The sequence below is a fragment of the Argentina silus genome, assembly GCF_951799395.1.
Source record: "Argentina silus genome assembly, chromosome: 21".
NCBI classification, from domain to species: Eukaryota; Metazoa; Chordata; class Actinopteri; order Argentiniformes; family Argentinidae; genus Argentina; species Argentina silus.
Window position 1 is genome coordinate 11,737,590 of NC_139675.1, and position 23,555 is coordinate 11,761,144.

The window sequence follows — 23,555 nt, forward strand, 5'->3', positions numbered from 1 at the left end:
GTTTAGGGCCAAAGAGCATTCAAGTTGACTTTGTTTCTTTGTTGTCTCATTAATAATTAATGACCCTCCCCCCCCTCTCTCTCTCTCCACTGCAAGACTATTGTACTGTTCTAAAGCGCTGTGGGGGGGTAAAAAAGAAAAATAGTTGTAGTTGGGTTCTCTTGACACCCCCCCCCCCCCCCCCCAGAAACAGCTATTGCTGAGTCAAGCAAATCCACTCTGGCTCCAGGGCATTCTTGAGTTTATTACTGAAGAGTAGGCTGTATCACACACACTGCCCGAAGGGCTAGTCTACAGTGTTGAATCTGCTCTCTCTCTGAGCTAAATCAATGTATAGAGATGAAATTGTGGTCATTCTTCAATAGTTTTTATAGATTTTATTGCTTTTTTTATTAAGTTTGAGCCGTCTACTACTTTGTCAGAGCCATTACTCTTTTGTGGGTTTAGTGACTTCGATGGAACTTTTTTTTTTTTTTTTGGTGACACTCTGAAAATGAAACAATGGTGTGTCTCAAGGAGGCCAGTCATGAAGCTGTGTGCCCTTTCATGGGCCCGGGGTGGGGGTGGCGGGGGGGGGGGGACAAGGGTGTGTGTGTGTGTGTGTGTGTGTGTGCGTGCGTATGCACGGGTGGGTAGGTTTGTGGAGGGGGGGGGGGGGGGGGGGAGGAAACTGAGCCGTCAGGATTACCGACCAGGAGGCTTTAATGACAATCCATCCGCTCTGGCGCTCGTGCTCCGGATTGTGTCGTTGCCGCAACACTAGCTCCCGACCGGATGGTTGGCCAGCTGCGCCAGAGCCGCCCTGACCGGACGACTACGCCAGGCGCCTGGGTGTGGACGTACAGGAGGCTATTAAGGCACGCACACACACATACTGTACATACACACATGCACACTCATACATGACGAAAGTGTGTGCGTGTGTGTCTCTCTCTCTCTCTTTCTCTCTTTATAACTTTCAAATAGTCTGCACCCAAGCGCCTACACACACGCGCGAACACAGACACACCCATCCAACTGCTACACCCCCCCACCCCTCCCTCCCTTCCTCTCCTGTCTCCCTGTGTGATGGAAGAGGTACAGCTCTATAGAAAGCCCTCCCTTCAGTCAAGGATGTGTAAATCCCCGGGCTGACACCGCCTAAGCCAGAACGCCCCGGCACCCACCGCTAACACTCGGGTCCTGTTACCGGGCAGAGTGGGCGGGGGGGGGGGGGAACGGGCAGGGCCGTGCGATTGGCTGCTGTAACGAGGTGGTAGGAAATGGGCCGGCCGGTGGGTCCCATAACAGAGGTGTGAGAAGGGAGGCTTCAAGCTTGATGGATGGCTCAGTTCACCGTCTTCTAATCGTATTCTACAACCATAAGAGAAATGGTCCCGCTTCTTATAACATTACGCCTCAGGTCTTTAAGACCGTTGAGAAGATTCAGAAGAGGTGGGTTATAGCAGAGACATAGACACCGTCGACGTTGTATCTGCCTATATGTACCGCACCTCCTTCAAGATACCGCGGTACGTTCGTGACATGTTCCAAGTACTGTATATACTCAGGATATATGAAGCGGACATCAACCGCGTGACGTCCCGAGAGATCCTTTTAGGTAGGACGGCATTCTTACATGTAACACGGTAAAGGTCAAGTCACACCGGCGCTGTCTCTGATGAGCGTTGATTTAGGCTAGGCTTAGCCGATGTTGCGGTGGACCGTACCCACCACTAAATAGAACTCTCCGGAGCCAAAGAAATGTGTCATGTCAACAACGTACCAGGACTGACGCGCCATCGGAGATCCAGTGACGTACTTTTTTCGTCTTTCCCAAATGGAACTGCGTCGTCGGCTTGAAGTTTTAATATGTTCAGTGTATCAGGGCAGCACAACATATAGACCCCATTATATTTAGTACATAGATTTATGGAGATGTTTGTTTTGGAGTTGGGGGGGGGGGGGGGGGGGGCGGGCGAGGGGGGTGCAGTACACACACACACCCATACACACACACCTGTACTGCATGCGCACGGAGACAGAGAGAGAGAGAAAGAGAGAGAGAGAGAGTGTGTGTGTAATATTAATGGTTAAGACTTGGAAGCCAGCTTGACTCTCATGACACACACACACACACACACACACACACACACACACTCTGTCACCCTCTCTCTCATAATGTAATGTACTTGACAGTGTTATGTGTGGTTATACAGCTCCGCAGCCCCTTGCCTTTCATAACCTGTCACTTACAGTGCCTTGGGAAATTATTCAGACCCCTTCACTTTTTCCACATTTTATTGTGTTATAGACTAAAATGGATTAAATTAAAAGAATGTGCCATCAGTCCACACACAATACCCCAGAATCTAATTTGTAATGACAACCTGATCCACACAGTGTGTAATTGATTCCGATGTAAATCAGAGACCCTATAAAAACAAAGATATTAATTCCAAAATTACATGAACTATTATCCTTGCATTAAGATGGACTCAATTCAACTTATTGAGTGATTTGTTGATGACATTTTTGCATTTTAGCTCATTTTAAGAGTGTCATAGCAGAGGGTCTGAATCCTTATATACATGAGGTACTGTATTTCTGTATTTCCATTTTAATAGATTTACAGACATTTCTGAACGTGTTTTCACTTTGTCATTCTGGGGTATTGTGTGTGGATTGGTTGTGAATCCATTTTAAATAGAGTCTATAACACAACAAAATGTGGAAAAAGTGAAGGGGTCTGAATACTTTCCGAAGGCACTGTGCTTACCGGGGAACGGCTGCAGCACTCTGGGGCTGATAATGGATTGGGTGTTGAAACTGTGACGGTGAGACCATGTCGACGCGGCCCGTCTGGTCTTGAGTGGCTCATAGGTCAGAGTGTGTGTGTGTGTGTGTGTGTGTGTGTGTGTGTGTGTGTGTGTGTGCGCCAGCATTATAAAAATAGTCTGCTCTGGTACTTTAATGAGAATTCCTGAGCTGTCCCTACACCATATTGAATTAATAGTTTTTTCCCTCCATCGATCATGACAACCGAAGCTGCGCCGCAGTTCGTAAAAGTGCCCAATTTTGTGTCGAAATGGCTTTAAAAGAAGTTGTTACCGGGATTGGAAGAGTTACCCCCCCCCCCCCCACCACCACCACCACCACCACCACCACACACACACCTCTGAATCATTGACAGGTCTGTTTTGTGGCCCATCGTCCGTCTGGGAATCCGTCCCGAAGGACACGTCATTAACATGCCTCTCACCTGTCGCCATACTGTGGTCATCCCTGAGACGTGACTGGACAGTGGATTCTCGTGCCCAGCTGCCTCTCGGTCATGCCTGCTGACAAGCCAATCATCATGATGGCTCAGGGGGGCAGTAGGGAGGTGTGTGTGTGTGTGTGTGTGTCCGTGCCTGTGTGTTGGGGGGGGGGGGGGGTTAGGGGTGTCAGGGGAGGCTCTTGTTATCATGTCGCCCAGTGCTCCGGTTACCATGGCAGCCGTCTCTACCTGTTTAGCCGGGATTGTAGGATCGCCACCCCATGGGTTGGCACGGTGACAGAGAGACAGTGTTGATCCAGCACAGGACTGGCAGCTGGGTGGTCACTTTGTCACCCCCCCACCCCCCCCACCCCTCCTCCCCCCGGACTTGTAGTGGTGATCATTCGACTAGCTGTTTACTAGCAAGCAGTGTTGTTAGCATTTAACTCACTGTTCATCTGTTGTTAACACTCTAGTTCATACATTTACTAGCACCTAGCAGTTAGAATGCTAGCACGTCTCACTGAAGGTAAAATAACAAGTTCCTGGTCAGCCGAGCCAGCATCTGAGCGTTCAGCAGCTTGATAAGTCATAAAGCTTGGGGACAATTGAGACTAGCTTGCATGACTTTGGCCTGCATGACTAAAGCCTTATTCGTTTGCCCGTCATGGTTTGTGTGCAATGAAGCTGACGTACGTGGACGGGACTGTGTGTTCACTGTGAGTCTGTTTTTCGCGAGCTATACGACACGTTATGTAATCACGCATTCATGTGACATGAAGATAGGGACCCTCACAAGGAGACCCTGAGCGGAACAGTGTAACACTAGTGCATAAACCTTCCTCTCAATATTTCAGAGACATGATACTGTCCACATCTCTTCAACAACAACAGCTGACTTCTAGCTCTCTGCATGTTTCTGTGGAACCACATCATAGGTAGCTGGTAGTACTGTATTGTATGTCAATATGAATGTGCCTTACCCTCAACACCAGAAACTTATTGCAGACCAGACCAGACCAGACCTCACAGAACACTCTGAACAGGGACAGTAGGTCTTGTGGTGGGATATTGGACAATCCACAAGAAGAAAGTGTGTGTGTATAAAGGGAGATGAACAGGGTCCAAATAGTCTAGTGTTTTACAGTAGCTGGACAGCTTTGGATCATCAGACACTGTATATGAGGTGCACATAGCAGTAGTTACATCACCAATCTGGGAATAGCTGGTCTAGAGGTGTTTTTGGCTGACCTCTGTGTGTGTGTGTATGTGTGTGTGTACGTGCCCATGTATGCATGTCCATATAGACCCTGTACACAGCTCTGCTGCAAGATGTTATTAATGACTTGGCTGAGTGAACACTTAATTTGTCTGTGTACGGTTGCTGCTAGACGTGAGGTTGAGATGCTGGAAGAGCATGCATGCGTGTGTGTGTGTGTGTGTGTGTGTGTGTGTGTGTGTGTGTGTGTGTGTGTCCTAGTAGAAATTGAATGCTTGCGTAATCCATGTTTCATGAAGGACTGCATGCCACTCAATGTAATCCAGTATCTTGTCTTGGAACTCCGTTTTACAGGACATATCTCCACATACTGTAAATAGCGTGAACATCTGGTTTAACCACCAGCGTGTGAATGACGCTAAACGTTAAGAGGGGGAGAGTAGGTGTGTGTTACCTCTCTGACACCCCCACCCCCCCCCCCCGCCCCCCCCCCCCCTCGCCATCCATCATGTTTTTACCGTGCTGGTTATCTGACCAGAGGCATGCCTAGCCGCTACTGACCTGCACCGCTGGCATACTGTAGCTCAGTGCTAGGAATGGGATGTATGTGTGTGTGTGTGTGTGTGTGTGTGTGTGTGTGTGTGTGTGTGTGTGTGTGTGTGTGTGTGTGTGTTTGAGAGAGGCAAGTCCTGTCACTTAACCCCTCCCCCCCCCCCCCTTGATTGGGGGTAACTTTCCAGACGAGTATGTCTGTGTCTGAAAATAGCCCTATCTGATCACTGCTTCACCCAAACTGGGGACTCTCTCTCTACCTCCCTCCCTCCCTCCTTCCCCCTCTCTCTCTCTTTCCCTCTCACACTCCCTTTCTCTGACTCTCTGTTTTGTCTGCGTGCTTCCCAGGAACTGAGCGGACTAGGGTCTGGATCTTACGCCTGGAGAGGACTGCAGAATTCTCTTGAACGAGGGAAGGAGAAAAGCGACTCGAGGAACGAGAGAAAGAGAGAGAGAGCGGCTTGGACGTGCAACTGACCGATGCTCATCTCTCCCACATTAGCCTCCAGCCAGTTGGTTTTATGACGGTAAGAGTTGGATTCTCCCTGTTTGCACTGTTGCACCTGCTCTGGACACTTGACAAGGTCAAGCCTTTCACATTTTTTTTTTAAATGACATTGAATTTTATTTAGACGATTTTTGACAATTTTAACATTCATGTCATACCCAGATAAATTGCTGGGACTGACAGACCTCACAGCAAACAGATTGGACTCATGCACTTTCATATCAGTGCAATGCAGTACAGTATGAACATATTGATGTCAGTGGGGAGTTGTACCATGGAGACAGCTGTATTGAGACAGAAGTTTGAGGCTGTTTTTAGAGAAGGAAACCGCTCTGTAGTGGCTGTCTAAATGGGACTGCATTTAAAAATAAAAGAGTATTTAATGATGAAAAAATAAGCATTGCGAAATAACAATTAATTATTGATTTATGTTCCTGATTTATTAATGACCTTGTTTATCTATAATTTATTATTAATCTCTTTTTAAAGTGAGCAACCTTACCTTTATTGGGGGTACTATTGAATATATGCCTGGTCACTGACCATTGGCACCAACTGTTTTGACGAAAATGGTTAACTGAACCTCTGCCTGATCGGTACCAGTGCTCAGCCGCGGTCCAGGGCCAAACCCCAGGCCAGAATTATAGCCCAAGGATATGCGGTTTCTGTGTACCGTGGACAGGACCAAAACAGTGTCAAATAAAACCATGGTTTCTACCCAGGGCCACCCCAGATATAGCTCCACCAAATATACCGCTTAATGTCACGTCAGTTACTCAAGAAAACAGCCCAAACCATAACCCAAACCATAACTTTTCCAAATAAAATCTAGTCACGTTTGCCAGTTTCAAGTTGACTGGGTGGTTTTGTCAGAGTGCTGTATGGCTTTTAGTTCTTGTGCCTCTGCAGTCTTGCCAAACTTGATTGTACATCTCCCGGAGGAGAGGGAGGGAGAGAAAGAGATTGTACATGTATAGGCAAATTGGATATGGATGGGCAGATTTCTCAACTCTGAATGCAGATTCGATGGGGAACTGAAACCAACCTAAGCACCTCAACCCTCCCTCCCCCCTCTCCCTCCCCCTTTCACCTACCACCTACAGAACCTGCTCTCATATTCTATCCATTCCACTTTCACTCAGTGAAGCAGACTCTCTGTCTCTCTCTCTCTCTCTCTCTGTCTCTCTCTCTGTCTGTCTCTCTCTCTCTCTCTCTCCCCTCTACCCACCGCCTCTCATTCCACACTTTTTCTTTCTCTCTTTCCCTCTCTCTTTCTTTCATTCTCTCCCTCCCTCTCTCTTTTCCTCGTCAACAATGCCCGTACATCTATCCGACCATTAGGCCAGTCTCTGAGGTGTTGTGGAATGTCACCCTGACCTCCTGAGTACACAGCGAAGGGTGTTTCCCCCCCCCCCCCCCCCCCCCCAGTCCCTCTCTTCTCCACTCCTCTCTGCTCCACAGTGCAGCGCGTCTGGCTCCCCCCCCCCCCCCCCCGTTCCTTCTGACCTCACACACACACACAGGCGCTTTGTTGCGTTTGTCCCCGTGAACAGGACTGAGACAGGAGAGCTTGTTTATTTCCTGCTTTATCCACAGGGTTGACAATAGTGTGAGGTGAAAGCCTGACACGGCTGAAGTATTTACGCCCCGAGTGGAGGTTCTACGGTGGGGTAGTTAATGGATTGTTTGCATTTTGATTTAGCGAAAGGGTTAAGGGGTCATTGGAGGAAGAGACGAATAGATCCACCGACCCAATAGGAATGTTTTGTTTTCAGATGTCTCATTAGTTAGATTGTCATTTCATTTTCGTTGAAAAGGTAAATACCTTTCTTTTTTTTCTTTTTTTTCTCCGTCTGTTTGTTTTTTCTCCTCTTTCTTCCTCATTCCGTTGTGGATGTAGTCGTTCGTCTAAAAGGCCCTGACGTTTACAAGGACAAAGAGATTCTAGCCATGGTTTTGCAGCCGGCAGGGATAAACAAGGCTTGAGTTAAAATATTGTGTAAGAATGCAAAACTCCGACACACACACACACACACACACACACACACACACACACACACACACCCAAACATACAGTTCATTATCATTGGCTGTGCTGTATAAGAGGATGGCTGAACTCTTCAGCTTGTTATTTAATGGCTGTGATGAAAATAGAAGTAATTGTCTGTAACAGGAGCCCAAATCAACAGGAGGGGAATGTAGAGGAGTATTTTGGTACAGAGACTCTATCTCCCCGTGAAATTGTATCTGGTACAACAACAAAGGCTTTCGGAAGGCTTTCCAAAAGTGTCATGAAAAGAGTCGGACATTTCATTTATTTCTTTTGGAAGGACTGGAGACAGATATGAAAGACTCTCACCTTTCTAAGACAACCTGACCCCTTTGGGGTCCGTGAACTTTGTTTGCACTGGTGACCATTGACCTTTGGCTGCTGACCTCTAGATGAACTGTTTCCTACTAGACACTAACTGAAGGTCAGTTCAGTGTGTTCTCCTCAAACGGTTGAAGTTTTTGGGAGGCTAATCTGATCCTGGAGACAATCTTTTACCCGGATCTCAATGATTACAGTGAACATCTTTGGTGCCTAAAAGCCTGTTGTTCCGATATTCCGGTCTAGACTGTTAATTCGGGGAAGCAGAGCAGGGGTGAAGCGACGGATGAAGAAAAGGAGATATAAACCGTATCTTCCTTCTATCATCATGGGCAACGTGAGATCTCTGGACAATAAGATGGAGGAGCTTACGGCACTGGCGAGAGGACAGAGGGAATACCGTGAATTCAGCCTTATGTGTTTTTTACGGAGACATGGCTGCAGGAGGTTATTCCCGACGCAAACACCACCATCGAGGGCTTTCAGACAGTGCGGGCGGACAGGATTCACCGTCAGTGCGGCAAAAAGCTAGGCGGAGGAGTTGCTGCATTTGTCAACAACAGATGGTGCAATCCTGAACATATTCACGTGAAGGAAAGTGTCTGTAGCCCGGACATTAAACTTTTGGCCGTAGGACTTCGCCCGTATTATTTGAACTACCTGGGGGTGCACCTGGACAGTAAACTGAACTGGACTGGCAACACAGATGTCCTGTACAAGAGGGGCCAGAGCCGGCTTTATTTCCTGAAGAGGCTCAGGTCCCTTGGCGTGTGTAGGACTCTGCTGAACATGTTCTACCAGTCAGTGGTGGCCAGCGCAGTGCTGGGGGGGGGCAGCATCAAGGAAGGTGGCACCAAGAGGCTGAACAAACTTATTAGGAAAGCTGGTTCGGTGTCACCCTGGACACTGTGGAGGAGGTGGCCAATAGGAGGATAAGGACCAAACTTGTGGCTATCATGGACAATCCCTCCCATCCTCTACATGACACTGTGGCAGAGCAGAGAAGCTCCTTTAGCAACAGACTACTACAACCACGTTGCACTAAGGAGCGCTATAGGAGATCTGTTCTGCCTGCCGCAATAAGACTGTACAACTCCTCCTCCGGCTGGCTCGATCGGGGTGATCAGAGTCAGGCTGGGGGATGTTAAATGGACTGTTCTGACTGTATATAATGTTTCAGATGTCTATTTTATTTTTATTCTATTATTCTATTGTCACTTTATTTTGTTGTTATCTATCTATCTATCTATCTATCTATCTAGTTTCCCACACCTAAAATACATGTTATCATAACTAAAGGCCATTTTTAAATTGATAATCTCAGTTGGTTTAGTTTCTGTCTGGGTGACCACCCCTCATGGGTCCTGTCTGTCTTCCTTCCCAGTTAAGTTTAGGGCTCAGAACCCCCCTAAACGTTTCCTCTGATAGAGTTATCTGCCTGCTGCGGACCCCCTCGAGGGCAAAGGTCCTGTCTAAGGTCCGTAAATACCCCGCCACCCCCCCACCCCCCCACCCCGTCCCCCTTCTCACTAACAGCCCTCTCTTGTCGTCCTGCTCCATGCAGTTAACACTGGCACCTGGAGAATCCTGGCTATGTATGGGAATGTAACCTTAACCCACAGGAGCAAGGAGTAAAGGGGCATTCCACTTAAACTGAAAATCAATTGTACAGAATAATCAATTAGTTGATCATGTTGCTTTTCACCATCTCAAATTACCTTTTTTCTTTTTAATTAACAACACACAGTCAAATGTAACTTCTCTAATGTTATTTTTTCTTTGCCCAAACCTTAAATCGTTGAGGTACAATCATATTGACTGAGCTTGGTCATCATTGTTGATATTGTATGTATTGTGAAATCAGAACAAGCTCCTGTATGCATCTCTATCAAAGCTCTGATTGCTTGTCAGGCCTCAGGTTGACCAGGTGCCTCTGTGGCTCTACTGTTTGGGGGTGTGATCCATTTCCACTCATATCTCTCCTGCCTTGGCCAAACGGATCCCGGGGGGGGGGGATGATAGGGGGGCCATCAGCTGTGATGATGCAGGACTTGTGTCCACCGTAGGCGTTCTCCGCTAGGAAGTTCTCAAACTGCAGGGTCTTGGGGTCGGGCCTCACTTGGAATGCAGTGACGTAAATGTCCTTGGAGACTGGGCAGTGACTGTAGCTGCCAGGTTGAAGTTATGTTTCTGTAGTGAGGTGAAGGTCGTCTTCAGTGGATAGTGGAGAGTAGACTTTGTCTCTGTCATTACTCCCTTTCATACTATCGAACATGCCTTCCCAATGTGATTCTGAAATGCCCCTTTAATTTTGCGGGGATTGTGTCCTCTTTTGTACCTCTTTTTAATAATCTTCTTTCCTATAGTATTAATGTTAATATGAATATCAGTTCTGATTAATGTATTGACTGGGATGATTCCTTAATAACTAATTTGTTACTCTCAAGGACATACTGCAGTCGAAAGGTGCCTCCCTTTACTTTGTTTTGCCCTTTACCTTCAAAACCATTAGTGCTTATTGTTAGCCATTAGCATTACCATTGAGCCAGCTTGCTTAAATAATTAGACTCTCTATCCTCTGCTTTCAAAGGGCAATTCTCTCAGCGCCACCCACCTACTCCCTATCCACATTCCTGTGGATAAAAAAAAAAGAATGTTCACCTTCAAGCCCATAAGCGGTTAGCGGTTAGCTTTAGCATTCAAATGGCAGTTCCCTTAGTGCTAGCCACCTCCCCCTCCTGCCACATTCCTGCAGATACACTCACATCCTTCACCTTCAAACCCATTAGCGGTTAGCGGATAGTGCTAGCATGGGAGTGTTGTGAATAATGAGGCTCTGTCCTGCTGTTCAAATACTTTCTTCGGCTCCCTCCGGGGCCCTGCTGCTCTCCTGCAGCGTGTCACAGACGGCCCTCTGTCCAAGGCTAAACACCCAATTAACAGACTGAACAGCGCTCTCCTCCCATCTCATCTCCTCTCCTCCTCGTCTCCCTTCCCTTCTCCTCCTCCTCTCCCCCCTCTCCTTCATCCTCTCCTCCTCCCCGCCTCTCCCCCCTCCCCCCTCCCCCCTCTCCACCTCTCCTGCAGTGTCTGTTAGCACCACGAATTTCTCTGAAGGGAAGTGTCAGGTTTGTTAAATGGATGTCCGTTTGGATTCAGACAGATTGGGTAGAAGACATAGGGCCTACCCATAGAGGGAGTGCTAGGTGCAGTATGCCCAATGGGGAACGCTTGTCCTGACGTTATGACGCAAGACGGTGTTTCGCCGCCCTGTCTAAACGATGTGACGACGTCATCGAAAGTGAGCACGGTAGCTTTCAACTCCTCCCTAGTATTGCTGAATAAATGTATGTTCTTTCTTCAACGAAGAGTGTCGCGGTCTCAGAGAGAGATAGAGGGAGACACACACACACACACACACACACACAGAGAAGAGGGCGGCCAGACTTGGAGAGAGAGCAACAAACAGAGAGAGATGTCGCAGACAGACACACAGACAGACACACACTCACACACACACACTCACAACCTCACACACATACACACACACACACACACACACACACACACACACAGAAAAGAGCTAAGGCAGACTGGGAGAGATGGAAACAAACATAGAAAGATGGATCAAGAAAGAGAGAGAGGGCTGTTTTACAATGGTTAAGTTAGAAGACCAGAACCTGAGAGAGACTATGTTCTTATACCTATTCACTAGCTCAGTCCTTTCATTTCACGACCATGGTTTCAACCCCTGTGACCGCTGTACCTTGGGGGGAGTCAAGTTGTCCCTGTCCACATCGGGTGGAAAACTCTCAGTAAATGAATTATGCAGATTCCAATTTCCGAGCCAGTTGTGTGTGTCTTCGGTTTTGGACGGGAGGTCCGTGGTCACAATCTACGCTGTAATTACTCCCCATTAGCAAAGGGCTCTAATTGCGCGGGGTTTAGGTCGTAGGGTTTGGGTGGGGGGGGGGGGGGGCGGGGCTGCGGTTTTTTGCAGCTTTGGAGGTATTGTTCTATCTCTCTCTCTCTCTCTCTCTCTCTCTCTCTCTCTCTCCGCTAATGCTCTCTGTCCCCAGAGGACCCCCCCACTGTGCCGCTTACATAACGCTACGTTCTAATTGTAGTGCTCGTGAAGAGATCCAGTAATGCTCTTTCTCTGTTGCTTTCTGTTATGGTTTGTCTCTCTCTCTCTCTCTCCAACGCACATAGCAGGGCCCTTGTGTTGTGTAATGACATTAGCGCTCTCAGGCTGGCGGCTACAGTATGCTCGACAGACAGACACACGCACACACACACACACACAGTTTTTTCCCAGTATGGACATTGCCAGCAAGTGGGCACAAAGGGTCAGGGTACAGGTTGAATAAACAGATAGAGATGGCAGATCACACTGAGATGTTGTTGGAAGGATTGTTGTTGGAAGGGAGGGGGGGCGGTTGGGGCACCACCTCTTCTTCTCCTCCCGTCCTCTCATTCCTCCCTTACTCTCCTCTGCTCCCACGTCCCTCTGTTCTTCCCCTCCCTCCTCTCCTCCTCCCTCCTCTCCTCTCTCTCCTTTTGTGTTTATGGTGTTGTTGTGTTTATTTCAAAGCTGAATGCAAATGGCTGTCTGGGACAACAACAGCTGCTCGGATGTCACGAACCAAAATACTCACCGCTCCAAACCGGCAACCTATAAAATGTACAGCATCCCACTAAACTGAAGCACAATAGCCAAAACATCAGTTTCCCTCCTCTGGTTCTTATTTGGATTCCCAAGGTTCTCTTTTCTCGCTGGCCCACGCTGCCCACATATTTGCCACAAAAATGCACACCACTAAAATAACTTTGCCTGAATGCTGTAATTGAGGACATTGCGGATTCTGCCTTTTTTGGAGTGGCGGGGCGAGAGAAAAAGAGAGAGAGAGAGAGAGAGAGAGAGAGAGAGAGAGAGAGAGAGTCTGGAGTCTAGACAGAGATTTACCTTGGACAGTCTCCCACACCGGCCAAGCAGCAATGAATTGGTTTGATTTACCCATAACACTGCTGAAGGGTGACTTAAAACATCAATGTTATTTGCCTGAAATTAATGTTTAATGTTCACCTCAGGGCTTAATTTACCTAACTACCTGTACATGTTTTACCTGGAGGTTCTGTCCTCTCTGGCGAATTGACTGTGTGTGTGCGTGCGCTACTTGTGTCCATGATTATCTGTATGACCATTGTTATATTTTGGGTTCCTTGATGTAATACTTTACTGTGAACCCAAATACAGTATTCAAGTGTGTGTGTGTGTGTGTACACACACACCCACACACACACACTCCCACATGTGTGGTGAGCACAGAGCCTCTAACCACCATCTGCTCTTTTCAACCTCATGTTTGACTTTTGATATGATAATTCTACAGCACAGCTCTGCCATGTATTAACTTGGTCACAAACTCTGATGAATGACATACGGCAGCAGACTTTCAATGACTTTGGCTCCGTTGTGCCGGGCAAATTCAATCAAGCACAGCTAAAGCATTTGAACCAATCTCAAATACTATTTGAGCCCAGGTCTGCAGTACAGAACAGTATCTCTCTTGTTGTCATCCATGATTTCATCAGGCCTTTTTTTATCCCTCAAATACACCAACCCTTGTAAAAAAAAAAAAAAAAAAAAAAAACAACAACAGTAGCCTCTCCTATCATCAGGGCTGGAAAAAAAGAAAACAGTCTGCTTTGCCTCACTTCGTTCCGGAAATTTCTTTTGACGTGAAGGTCTGTTTTCAATCGACGTCCCCTGTAGTTACTGTTACCCAGCGCAGCTAGCAGTGCAGTGCGGCGCTTTGTGTCGTCGTCCGCTCCGCTGGGTTACTGTGGACTTCAGTCTAGTCTGTTCTGTCCTGCTCCCTGGTATTTGCCCTGACAGGCAGCCTGTCTCCATCCCTATTATATTATATAGGCTTTCTTCAATCGTGCATGCTGAGTCGACACTGATTGCTTTTTTGGAGAGCCCCAGCCAAACAGTGTAATCGCTCTCTCTCTCTCTCTCTCTCTCTTTCTCTCTGTCTCTCTCTCTCTCTTTCTCTCTGTCTCTCTCTCTCTGTCTCTCTCTGTGTCTCTCTCTCTTTCTCTCTGTCTCTCTCTCTGTCTCTCTCTCTCTTTCTCTCTGTCTCTCTCTCTCTGTCTCTCTCTGTGTCTCTCTCTCTTTCTCTCTGTCTCTCTCTCTCTCTCTCTCTCTCTCTCTCTCTCTGTCTATGTCAAGTTTTTGTCGAGGTCACCATTATTAAAGTGCTCCCACGGGTTTGCAAAGCGCATTAGTCATCGGGGGCAAGAGAGAGAGTAAGCAACCAAGACCACAGTTGGACGTACTGTATTCGGAAGAGGTTGCTTTACTCACTTCCTGGTTTATCAACACTCACCATTAAGGACGCTTTCAATTTGAGAAGTGTGGGAGGATGTGCTTCACACAACAGTCACTAATCTATAGTATAATCTCGAGTGCATTTAACCCCCCCCACCTCTTTCTGTAGTGATTCGATCCACTGATGGGAAGTGAATATTCCCCTGTCGATGATTGTTCCATGGACTAATGAAATGGGTCTGGTGGGGGTGGACGCAGTGGCTCTCTGTGGCCTGGACATGGATAGCTGTCTGGGCAGTGTCTCTGGAGATTCAGCGGAACCAAAAGGCAGTAATTACACACACGTCTCCAAAGGCTCCCACCACCAACACCTAAATTACAATCAGACGATAAACCACCGTTGCAACTCAGGACACATGTCTGGAGGCGAACTCTACATATGTTTTATGAGGGAGAGAACCCAAAGGAAAGAACAGATGAAAACAAACTTCTTAGAGATTTGCAGAGATTCTCTCTCAGGCTTCCCGTTCTTGTGTTTTGAGCAGTTTATTTCGACTCTCGGGGGGGGGGGTTCAATAAAGTGCAGAGCAGAGAGAACTGTGAGAGGGGGGAGAAAATATTGAAGTTCAAGTTAGGAGTTTAAGGTCATGCATTATATATCTGTACAGAGCTTCTGGATTCGACCCAAATTGAGTATGGTTTTTACTGTATATCGGTCTCATCTTGGCTGTGGTAGAAAAACACCCAGGGAAGTCTTATAACAAACTGATTTTTTTAAAACATTTTTTAATTTAATTCGAGCAATTTTGGTTCTCTTACCTTGCATTAATCTCCACAGTCCTCACCTGATATTTGTTTTTGCTCCTTGAACTTCCATGGCAGTAATACTTTTGTCATCCTTATCAAGATGAATCACGCTCTGTGCCCCAGACGTTTTGGTCAGAATGAGAATTTACTGTATCCTTACAAGCATAGGGGTGCCTGGTGCTACAGAGATACAGTTTACAGTTTCTAAAGTTAGGAGTCTACCCAAACAACAAAGAATATTAATGTGAGCTGAATCTCTGGGATGTTGTATCTGACTGAAAATAATAGATTAGAATACATAATAGATTTTTTCCAATTTCAGTTTCTATTTAGTTATAAATTATTGTTGACGCATCTTTGTCGGCCTTGTAATGATTCCCCAAAAGATTCCCATAAAAGAAGAATTTTCTGTGGCATCTCAAATCTGACTCCCTATGTCTTGTCCCAGAACATTTTATTTATTTTCGTTATTATATAAGATTATAAATTATTTGTGCAGCATCGGTGTGAAGGATATGTATTCTTTATTTGGACATAGAATAAAGAATTGCTTTTGAGAGTGTTTCAATCCAGAGTCATGTTCATGACGAGTATTTGTAAAATGGGGAACGGAATTGAATGCTGTTGAATAAAAGAGTACACACCACCCATGGGCCTTACTTTCCACGGCCGTCCTATAAACCACATCTCCACATTAACCGTATTAACCAAATTATAGACATAGTGAATACAGAAAGACAGCCTGCCGTCTAAGGACTTCGGGTGACTCCAGTGCAATTGTATTGTAATGAGCTGTCTGCGAGTCCCAAACCATTTGTGCTGATTGTATTGTATTGAGCTGAGTTAGGTGAGCCCTCAAGTGTTTATTTGATGGATAATTAGCACCAGTATAAAGCATCACAAACCCCAGGGCTTCCCTTGCAAATCAGCCAGTCAGCTCTATTACATGGAAATACAGAGATGATTTGTGTGAAGGATCATTTGACTGAAATACAGATTATACCGTCGGGAGAGTGTTGGAGAGTATAAAACCAAGTCAAGACACGGAGACAAAGACTACTATATCCACTGAAGAAGACCTTCACCTCACTGCAGAAGAACCTCAAAGTCGCTGCAATGGGCCAGGAAATTAGGAAGTGGCTTTTGTTTCTTCAGATGCAACGTCTCAGGCCTCGTCGTCCGCGTACCCGGCTCCTAGCTGCTTTCCCTGTAAATACCGTCTGTTACTATGCTTCTAGTGTTTCATTAGGATGTTTGTTTTTGTCTCAGTAAGGTTGCGAGCGGTGTCAGGGTGTACGTCTCTAGACAAGCAATGCTACGTTTATGACCCCAGATCTCACTCTGAGATATTCTACTCATCCCAACTATTGTCCCACGCTCGGATACCCTACCTGACACACCTTGCCTGTCTGTGTTTCTGTGTGTGTTTGTGTTTGTGTGTGTGTGTGTGTGTGTGTGTGTGTTGCGTTGCGTTGCGTTGCAGTCATGTAAATAGCAGACACGTACGATCCCTCCCATGATCTCCATGATCTCCCACAGTCTGATTCTGCCCTGCATAGCAATGGTACAGAATAACAACAATACAGCCTTTGAGACAATCAGCATTTATTGTCTTTCATTTAATTTAGGTTTGTATTTTTCCCCCACCCCCCCCCCCCCCTCTCTCTCTCTACCCGTTTTTTCTCTCTCTCTCTCTCTACCCGTTCTATAAATGATTCTCCCGTTGACCGTTGGCGAGGGCTTGGCCCAGGGATTATCGTCAGGTGTTGGCAGCTAATGCCTCACAAAACGCAGCACCACGTTCGCCCGTAAATCACCCACCACCGCGCCACAAGATTTATCCCCTCTGTCAGAGGGGCTCCCTAACCATCTGATAGGAAGACTGGGACCCGTTTTATAAGCGTCACAGAGATATGGATTGCTCAGACCAGGGAGTGAGTGAGTGAGTGAGTGAGTGAGTGTGAGTGTGCGTGTGTGTGTTCAAAATCCAAGCAGAGGTGGGATGACGTGCAAGGAACCGAAGGTATTTGATGTTCCTACGTATTTCACGTTGACATGCGTGTCACGGCTCACGCGTGACGCTGTTTTCCAATATGTTCGTGCGTCACAAAGGAGGCTCGGTAAAAACACAAGCCACAAACTTAGGCGTGCAGGTTTGAGTACCGCTATCAACCGTTCTAGAGAAGTGTGTGCTCAGCTCCAATGTCCCGCCATAATATTACCCCACAGCGACAGCTGCTCTGTCGCCGCTGGTCTGTCTTGTAACGTGACCCGGGATAGTCTGACCCACCTTCGGACAGAGACAGGCCGCGACGCCTGTGGGCCGTGTGTGTGTGTGCGTGGGTGGATGGGTGTGTGTGTGTGTGGGTGGATGGGTGTGGGTGGATGGATGGGTGTGGGTGGATGGGTGTGTGTGTGTGTGTGTGTGTGCAGCTAGCCACAGCTCCCAAAGGCAGATTTACGAGGGTTGAGGGTTGTGACGTTAAGACCCTGGAGGGGATCCCGCGACGCTTGATGTTATAATTAAGGTCAACATGGCTAATATAAGCTACCCCTGGAACCGCCCCTGCTAGTGTAGCAGGTCTGGGTCAAATACCTGGGGGGATTTCAGGTGTGCTTGATTTAGACTTGGAGTTTGCTCTTTTCGGACTATTCCATTGGTTCCATTGTGTCAGATCAAGTGAAATAGAGGGCAGCTCAGGTGTTTGAAAGTGTTTAACATGTGTGTTTAACCCAGGCGTGTCAATCGTTGCGTCACCTAGCATCAATGTGGCGCCATAGAAAACCTCTACAGGCCACTAGCCTCATGGCTAACATCACTAGCGGTGACCGAATGGATGCTAAATGGTGCTTCTCTCTCCCTCTCTGTCTCTCTCTCTCTCCCTCCCTCCCTCTTTCTCTATCTATCATCCAGAGAGAAATGTATTTTCCATCCAACCAGAGGTGGATGTGTTTTATCGGGTGTCAGCGTGTTGGGTTATCTGCTAGTGATTTTAATGGACCAGAATCAATATGGCCTTGTCTTTCGCCATTAAATGATTATTCAGAGTGCCCATTGTTTAAATTAGCCTGCTAGCGCTACATCATTCGTGGGGGACAAAAACATTTTCAATGTCCACTTGTTTTATATTTACTTTATAGCAATTTTTTAATAGGAAGTACCAGATAAAGCAGAGCCGCTTTACATGTACATGGAGGCTCTTTATCTGTAAATTATATCTTCTTGTGTCTGCTCTGTTTGTGCTCAAAACAAAGGATTGAGGTTTGCAGTTTTACACTCACACACACACACACACACACACACAGGGCTGTAAAACTGTCAACATGGTGGTGTGTGTGTTCACAATCTCCTCATTGTCCCTAACCATCACTTGTCAACCTCCAAGGCTGTTGGACTATTTACTTCAGGAGGAGTTTATGTTGAGCTGATCCCCCCACTAAGCCTCAGTAATAGTAACAGCAATTAACAGTGGTTAGGCAACATGCATTAAGACTCTCAGCTGTCGCACGGCTGAAAAGATCTGGCATATCTATCTATTGTAAACTGACACCTATGTAGACATTGTTAGAATACCACAGAAGAGGTTAATCTTGCTTTGAACCTGAAATACTGTAGGTCTGTGTAATTCACCAAAATGGTGATGTATGGTTATACGTTGCAAGGGTTCTTACGCCCAAAACCTTCACTTGACCCGTTTGCTCTCGCTTGTAAGTTTCATTTCTTGTGGAAACGGTGAAAAACACTTGGTGAGTCAGGCCCTGAATATTTGGACAACATACTCTGGAGCTAATATCTATTACCAGACACTTCTTTGGCAAGCTAAAAACGTTGAACTCTGAATTCCAGAAATAAAAATGTCAAACATGTTCGCAGACACTTCTGCAGACACACACCGTATGAGCGTTCTAGGCAGCTGGGCCACATATACAGTACCTCACGGCTTCTATCACGAATAGGAGCCAGTCACGTGTGTTGGTAATACAGAGGATGTAGGTTCAAGACTGGTGTGAGCTTGGAGTGTGAGGAAGCGATACTGTTTGCAGCAACTTGACATCTGTTTCTCACACACACACACACACACATACACACAACCTATGTCTCTCGAACACACTCACACACACACACACACACACACACACCAATGCAACAGCATTCAACTAGCTCATTCAGAATACCACCTGTGTCCATCATGCCACCGACAGTAACACAACTCTTGTAAGCAGGGTATTTCCAGCACAGGTTCATCACGTACCATTCCTCCTGTACGACAGCTTGGACGCGGAGCCACATCCTCAACAGCCCTATGGGACAGTTGACCGTTCATAACTGTCATGTTAACAAGGCAAAGCTTAGCTCCTTGGCTCCTTTACTAGAAAGTTAACAGGGAATTTTACACAAAAAAAACTGGAAAATTGATCTTTTCCAAGATAGCCTTGAGACTCTTGTGGCAATGTAATGATATTTCCAGACGATATGAAGGGTGAACGGACAGGTTATATACTAAAATAAATGTTTTTGGAGTAAAATGCCCCTTTAAGTCCCGCCAGTGGTCTTTGAAAGAGGACATGATCCCTACTTTGAAAGGCACCTACATTGTCAGGCAGAGGTTCTATTTTTTTACTTGAAAGTTTGACGTTGGTCCCACCGGTGATTTTCTAGATGTAGGATGCGTACCCTCCTCTTGTAAATAGTACCGTCATTAAAAATAGAGTTGGCCTTTTGGATAATGCTATATAGTGCTTCATGGGGCCATAGAATGCATCTGGTGATGTTTCAGATTTCCTAGTACAGTTACTGTAGGCTTATTGATTTGTGTTTGCCTGTCAGCTGTGACCTGAGGTGTCCCCATGAGCCCCTCTCCCCCAGGGATCCATATATAGAAAATACATATGGATACATGCCTCTGTCATGACTAGTTGTGTCTCTCTTAGCTTGAGCTGAGGAGGGAGGGTGGAGGGAGTTAGGACGTCCACGCGAAAGGAATGGTTGATGTCTGTTTCAGTGTCGAGGCATCCGCCCCAACTGACCAATCTAACCTCGGGGTCTGGGTTTTCTCCTGCAGGAAAGTGTGTCCATCTACAGTCGATCAGTAAGGAGTGATATTCAACATGAATACAGGTACGTGGTCCTACCTTTGTACACACTTTGATCACCATCAACACACACACACACACACACACACACACACACACCAGGCTGCTGAAGCGAGGGTCAGGGCATTGTGCTTACGGCTGATTGAAATCCTTCTGACAACCCATGTGCATTATTTCCCATCTTGCCTGAGGGTTCAATACTGCTTGCTGCCTCAGTTGCTTAGCTATGCAAACTCGATATCACCAAACCATATGATTACTTTATGACCACCAGCCCGTCGCCTCATTTCACACTGAAAAGACACACAAGTCAGCTTGTTATGTCACGACCGGACAGATTTGACATCCGACGGGCGAGAGCACTTGGTAGATGTACTGTAAGCATTACGCATTAGCGCTCCTGGCGTCCAATGAAACATTTCAGTAAGCGGCGTGAAAGCATTTCCACGTGACGACAGGCATTAGACACTACGTTATAGTAATTCTCTACCCACACACATCTGTCTTAAGCCTGGCAGTGATCCCACAGTGTAGCGTAGTATTTCAGCGGCGGTGGTAATAACTAATCCTCCATTCAGATTACCCACCCTCGCTCTCTACCACAGCTGTCAATGGGCGTTTTGATTCCTTTTTCCCCCTCGGCTAATTGGTTACTGTACAGCCTAAGTGAATTACAGAGGTGCCAACTGCCCTGCCCACATTCTGGAAGGCTTCTACCGGGTTTCCAGTTCCATCACACGTTTCTAGAGCCGCTTTTCCGGGGGGAAGGAAACGCGGCCGGGCAGGCGTATCGCAGCGCGTGTCATGGCCGTCCCGCGACAAAGCGCTTTGCGTGCCGAGTGATGATGTCACGCCGCGGAAGAAAACGAAAGAAAAACATCAACAAAAACAGTGTTTTTTGGGGGTTTTTTTGGCTCTGCTGCCCCGTGACCAAGCCAAGCATGAAACGTAATCCACATTCAGGTCATACTAAGTAGGACTGACTGTCATTACAGTTTATTTGTTGTTTATTTGTTTATTTGTTTGTTTGTTTGTTTCCTACATTCCTGGATCTACCTGGGTCTAGACACCCATTTCAGGTTCGATGTGGTTGATATACTGTATTATATTAACTCTACATTAGAGCTCGGCTTACTGATTCAATTAGAATACTGTAAAGCCGATTGCATGACTTGCTTCAGTGATCATTCTGTCTTCTTAAACGGAGATGACATCCAGTATGAATAAAACACATTTCTGCAGTGTTTGAAGTTTCTTGGTACTGCTTCAGTACCCCTGTTATTAGGTCTATCATTTAAGTCAGTAAGTCCTACTTCATATGAGCTGTCCCCCTCCCCTTTGCAAAGGCTTTGAGAGTGGAGCTGTTGTAATGCATGTGCTTTGCTTCCTCCTGTGTGTGTGTGTGTGTGCACATGTGCACGTGTGTGTGTGTGTGTGTGTGTGCGTGCGTGCGTGCTTGCGTGCGTGCTTGTGTGCGTGTGTGTGTGTGTGCGTGTGTGTGTGCTGCTCCCGCTGCTGCCTGGCTGTGCTTCCCCAGATAGCGGAGGACGCTCTCGCAAAAGCACTGCCTTGTCACTCACCCTTTCCCCCATGAAGAGAGTCCAGAGTACACCCAATCTGGCTACAGGTACTAACACACACACACACACACACACACACACACACTTATCTCTCCCACCAAAGACCACACTCACTCACATGCACAACTCAACAAAGCAGGCCCTTAACACCTAACATACACACAGGCCTGCACAGACTACCATCAGGTCCGTATTGATGCTCAGGGGGTGTCAGGTAAGACCATCCTAACAAAGATGACCTATTCTGCTTTTTACAACATGCAAACGTGTCAGTGTCTTTCCATTCCGTTCCTGTCTCATCCCTCGCTATCTCCCCTCCGTGTCACTATGTTTCCTATCCTTTTCCGGCTCTCTTAGCTCAGACATCAGCTCTCTTTCTTTCTTTCTTTCTGTGTCTATCCCTCTCTCTTTCTCTCTCTCTCTCTCTCTCTCTCTCTCTCTCTCTCTCTCTCTCCCTCTCTCTTTGCCAGCTTTGAGCTCTGCTACGATTAGGAAGGTTAGCCGTGTGTGTGACAGCCAAAACGGTCCTGTTGTGACGTGAAACCATGGCAGCCGTGACTCACTTGCCGGTTGGTGTCTGTTTGGAAGACAGTGTTCCGCTCTCGTGGGAAATAACGCTCTTGCTGTTGTTGTGTTCGTCTTGAGAGATGAATTTTTTCTTTTTTTTTCTTTTTTTATTCTTTGTTGGAGATCCCTGTCATAGCTTCTGTCGTCAAACACAAATATCGGTTGAGATGGTAACCTACTGTCTGTGATTTACCGTAGATCAATGAAGTTTTTGCATTCAAATGCGGTTGGCTTCCCCGCTGTCAGCGTTATGAACCCGGCAATCATCACTGAGGGGGGGTGGGGGGGGGGGGGGAAATGACAACATGACACTTCAACAGTTTAATTTCCACAGTCTTCAACAGTAATAGACCATAATCCCCCCCCCCACCCCCCACCCACCCACCCACCCACCCTTCTATAACTCCACATCTCGCTCGTTAAAAAAACGTCTCCTGAAATTAAAATACACCGCGGGTGTCAGGAGCGGTGCGGCCTTCTCTCTCCCTCAGAAGTCTCCTCCGCTCGCCGGTTATTAACACCCCCCTCCCCTGTCAACGCCGAGCACCTCCGGATACCCAGAGTTCCCTGTCAAGGCGGCGGGAGGCTATTAAGCGGTGCCAGGGATATATAAAAACACTCCATGTGTCATGAAATTTTCAACGCCTTTCCGGCCATGCGCTTCATCTCCGCGCCCGCGCGCCCTCAACCCTCTTCAATGCATTTATGAACGCTGTTTAAGAAGAGGGGAGAGAGCTGTGGAACTTGGCTTGTCTCTCTCTCTCTTTCTCTCTCTCTCTCTCTCTCTGTCTCTCTCTGAAGAGGTCTTTTTTTTTTTTTTACTGACTTGGGATTTGGGTTGCTTGAAAGTTTTCTCTGTCATCAGTTCCCTCTCAGGGTACTCTCCCAAGAAGAGGGAGGGCTGAGAAGTGTGGGGGGGGGGGGGGAGGAGGAGGAGGAGGAGGAGGAGGGTACTCTTCATGAGGCTCCCTGGCTCAGAGCTGCTCTTTGAAATAGATAGGCCTACACTCCAGATAGTTACCGTTAAACTGCCCAGCAATAACCTTTCCCCATCTGCCCCACCCACCATTTCTGCATACCGTCAAAGAGCGGGCCAAAAATGGACAGAAATAAAACAATGGCGCAAACAGAGAAAACATGGTCATATTCAAATAGCACCCCAATACACAGCACCTCGAGAGGAGGGCTTGTTACCTCCATCAATGTCATCTCCTTTGTCAAAACAACACTGAGAGATTGTGATGAGTACAGTCGGGAGCTGTTAAATATGATCATCTTGTTCTTA

The 23,555-nt window shown here is 46.9% G+C and overlaps 1 protein-coding gene across 1 annotated transcript in view; it reads left to right on the top strand.

Moving 5' to 3' along the window:
- The window catches only part of sorbs2a (sorbin and SH3 domain containing 2a), a 58,581-nt gene that overhangs the window by 3,563 nt on the left and 31,463 nt on the right, over positions 1 to 23,555 (top strand). Inside the window, exons 2-4 of the mRNA XM_083693196.1 lie at positions 5,358 to 5,536; positions 20,093 to 20,148; positions 21,661 to 21,750. Coding sequence (XP_083549322.1) covers positions 20,139 to 20,148; positions 21,661 to 21,750 — 100 coding nt within the window. The 5' untranslated portion in view covers positions 5,358 to 5,536; positions 20,093 to 20,138. The remainder of the gene's footprint in view (positions 1 to 5,357; positions 5,537 to 20,092; positions 20,149 to 21,660; positions 21,751 to 23,555) is intronic.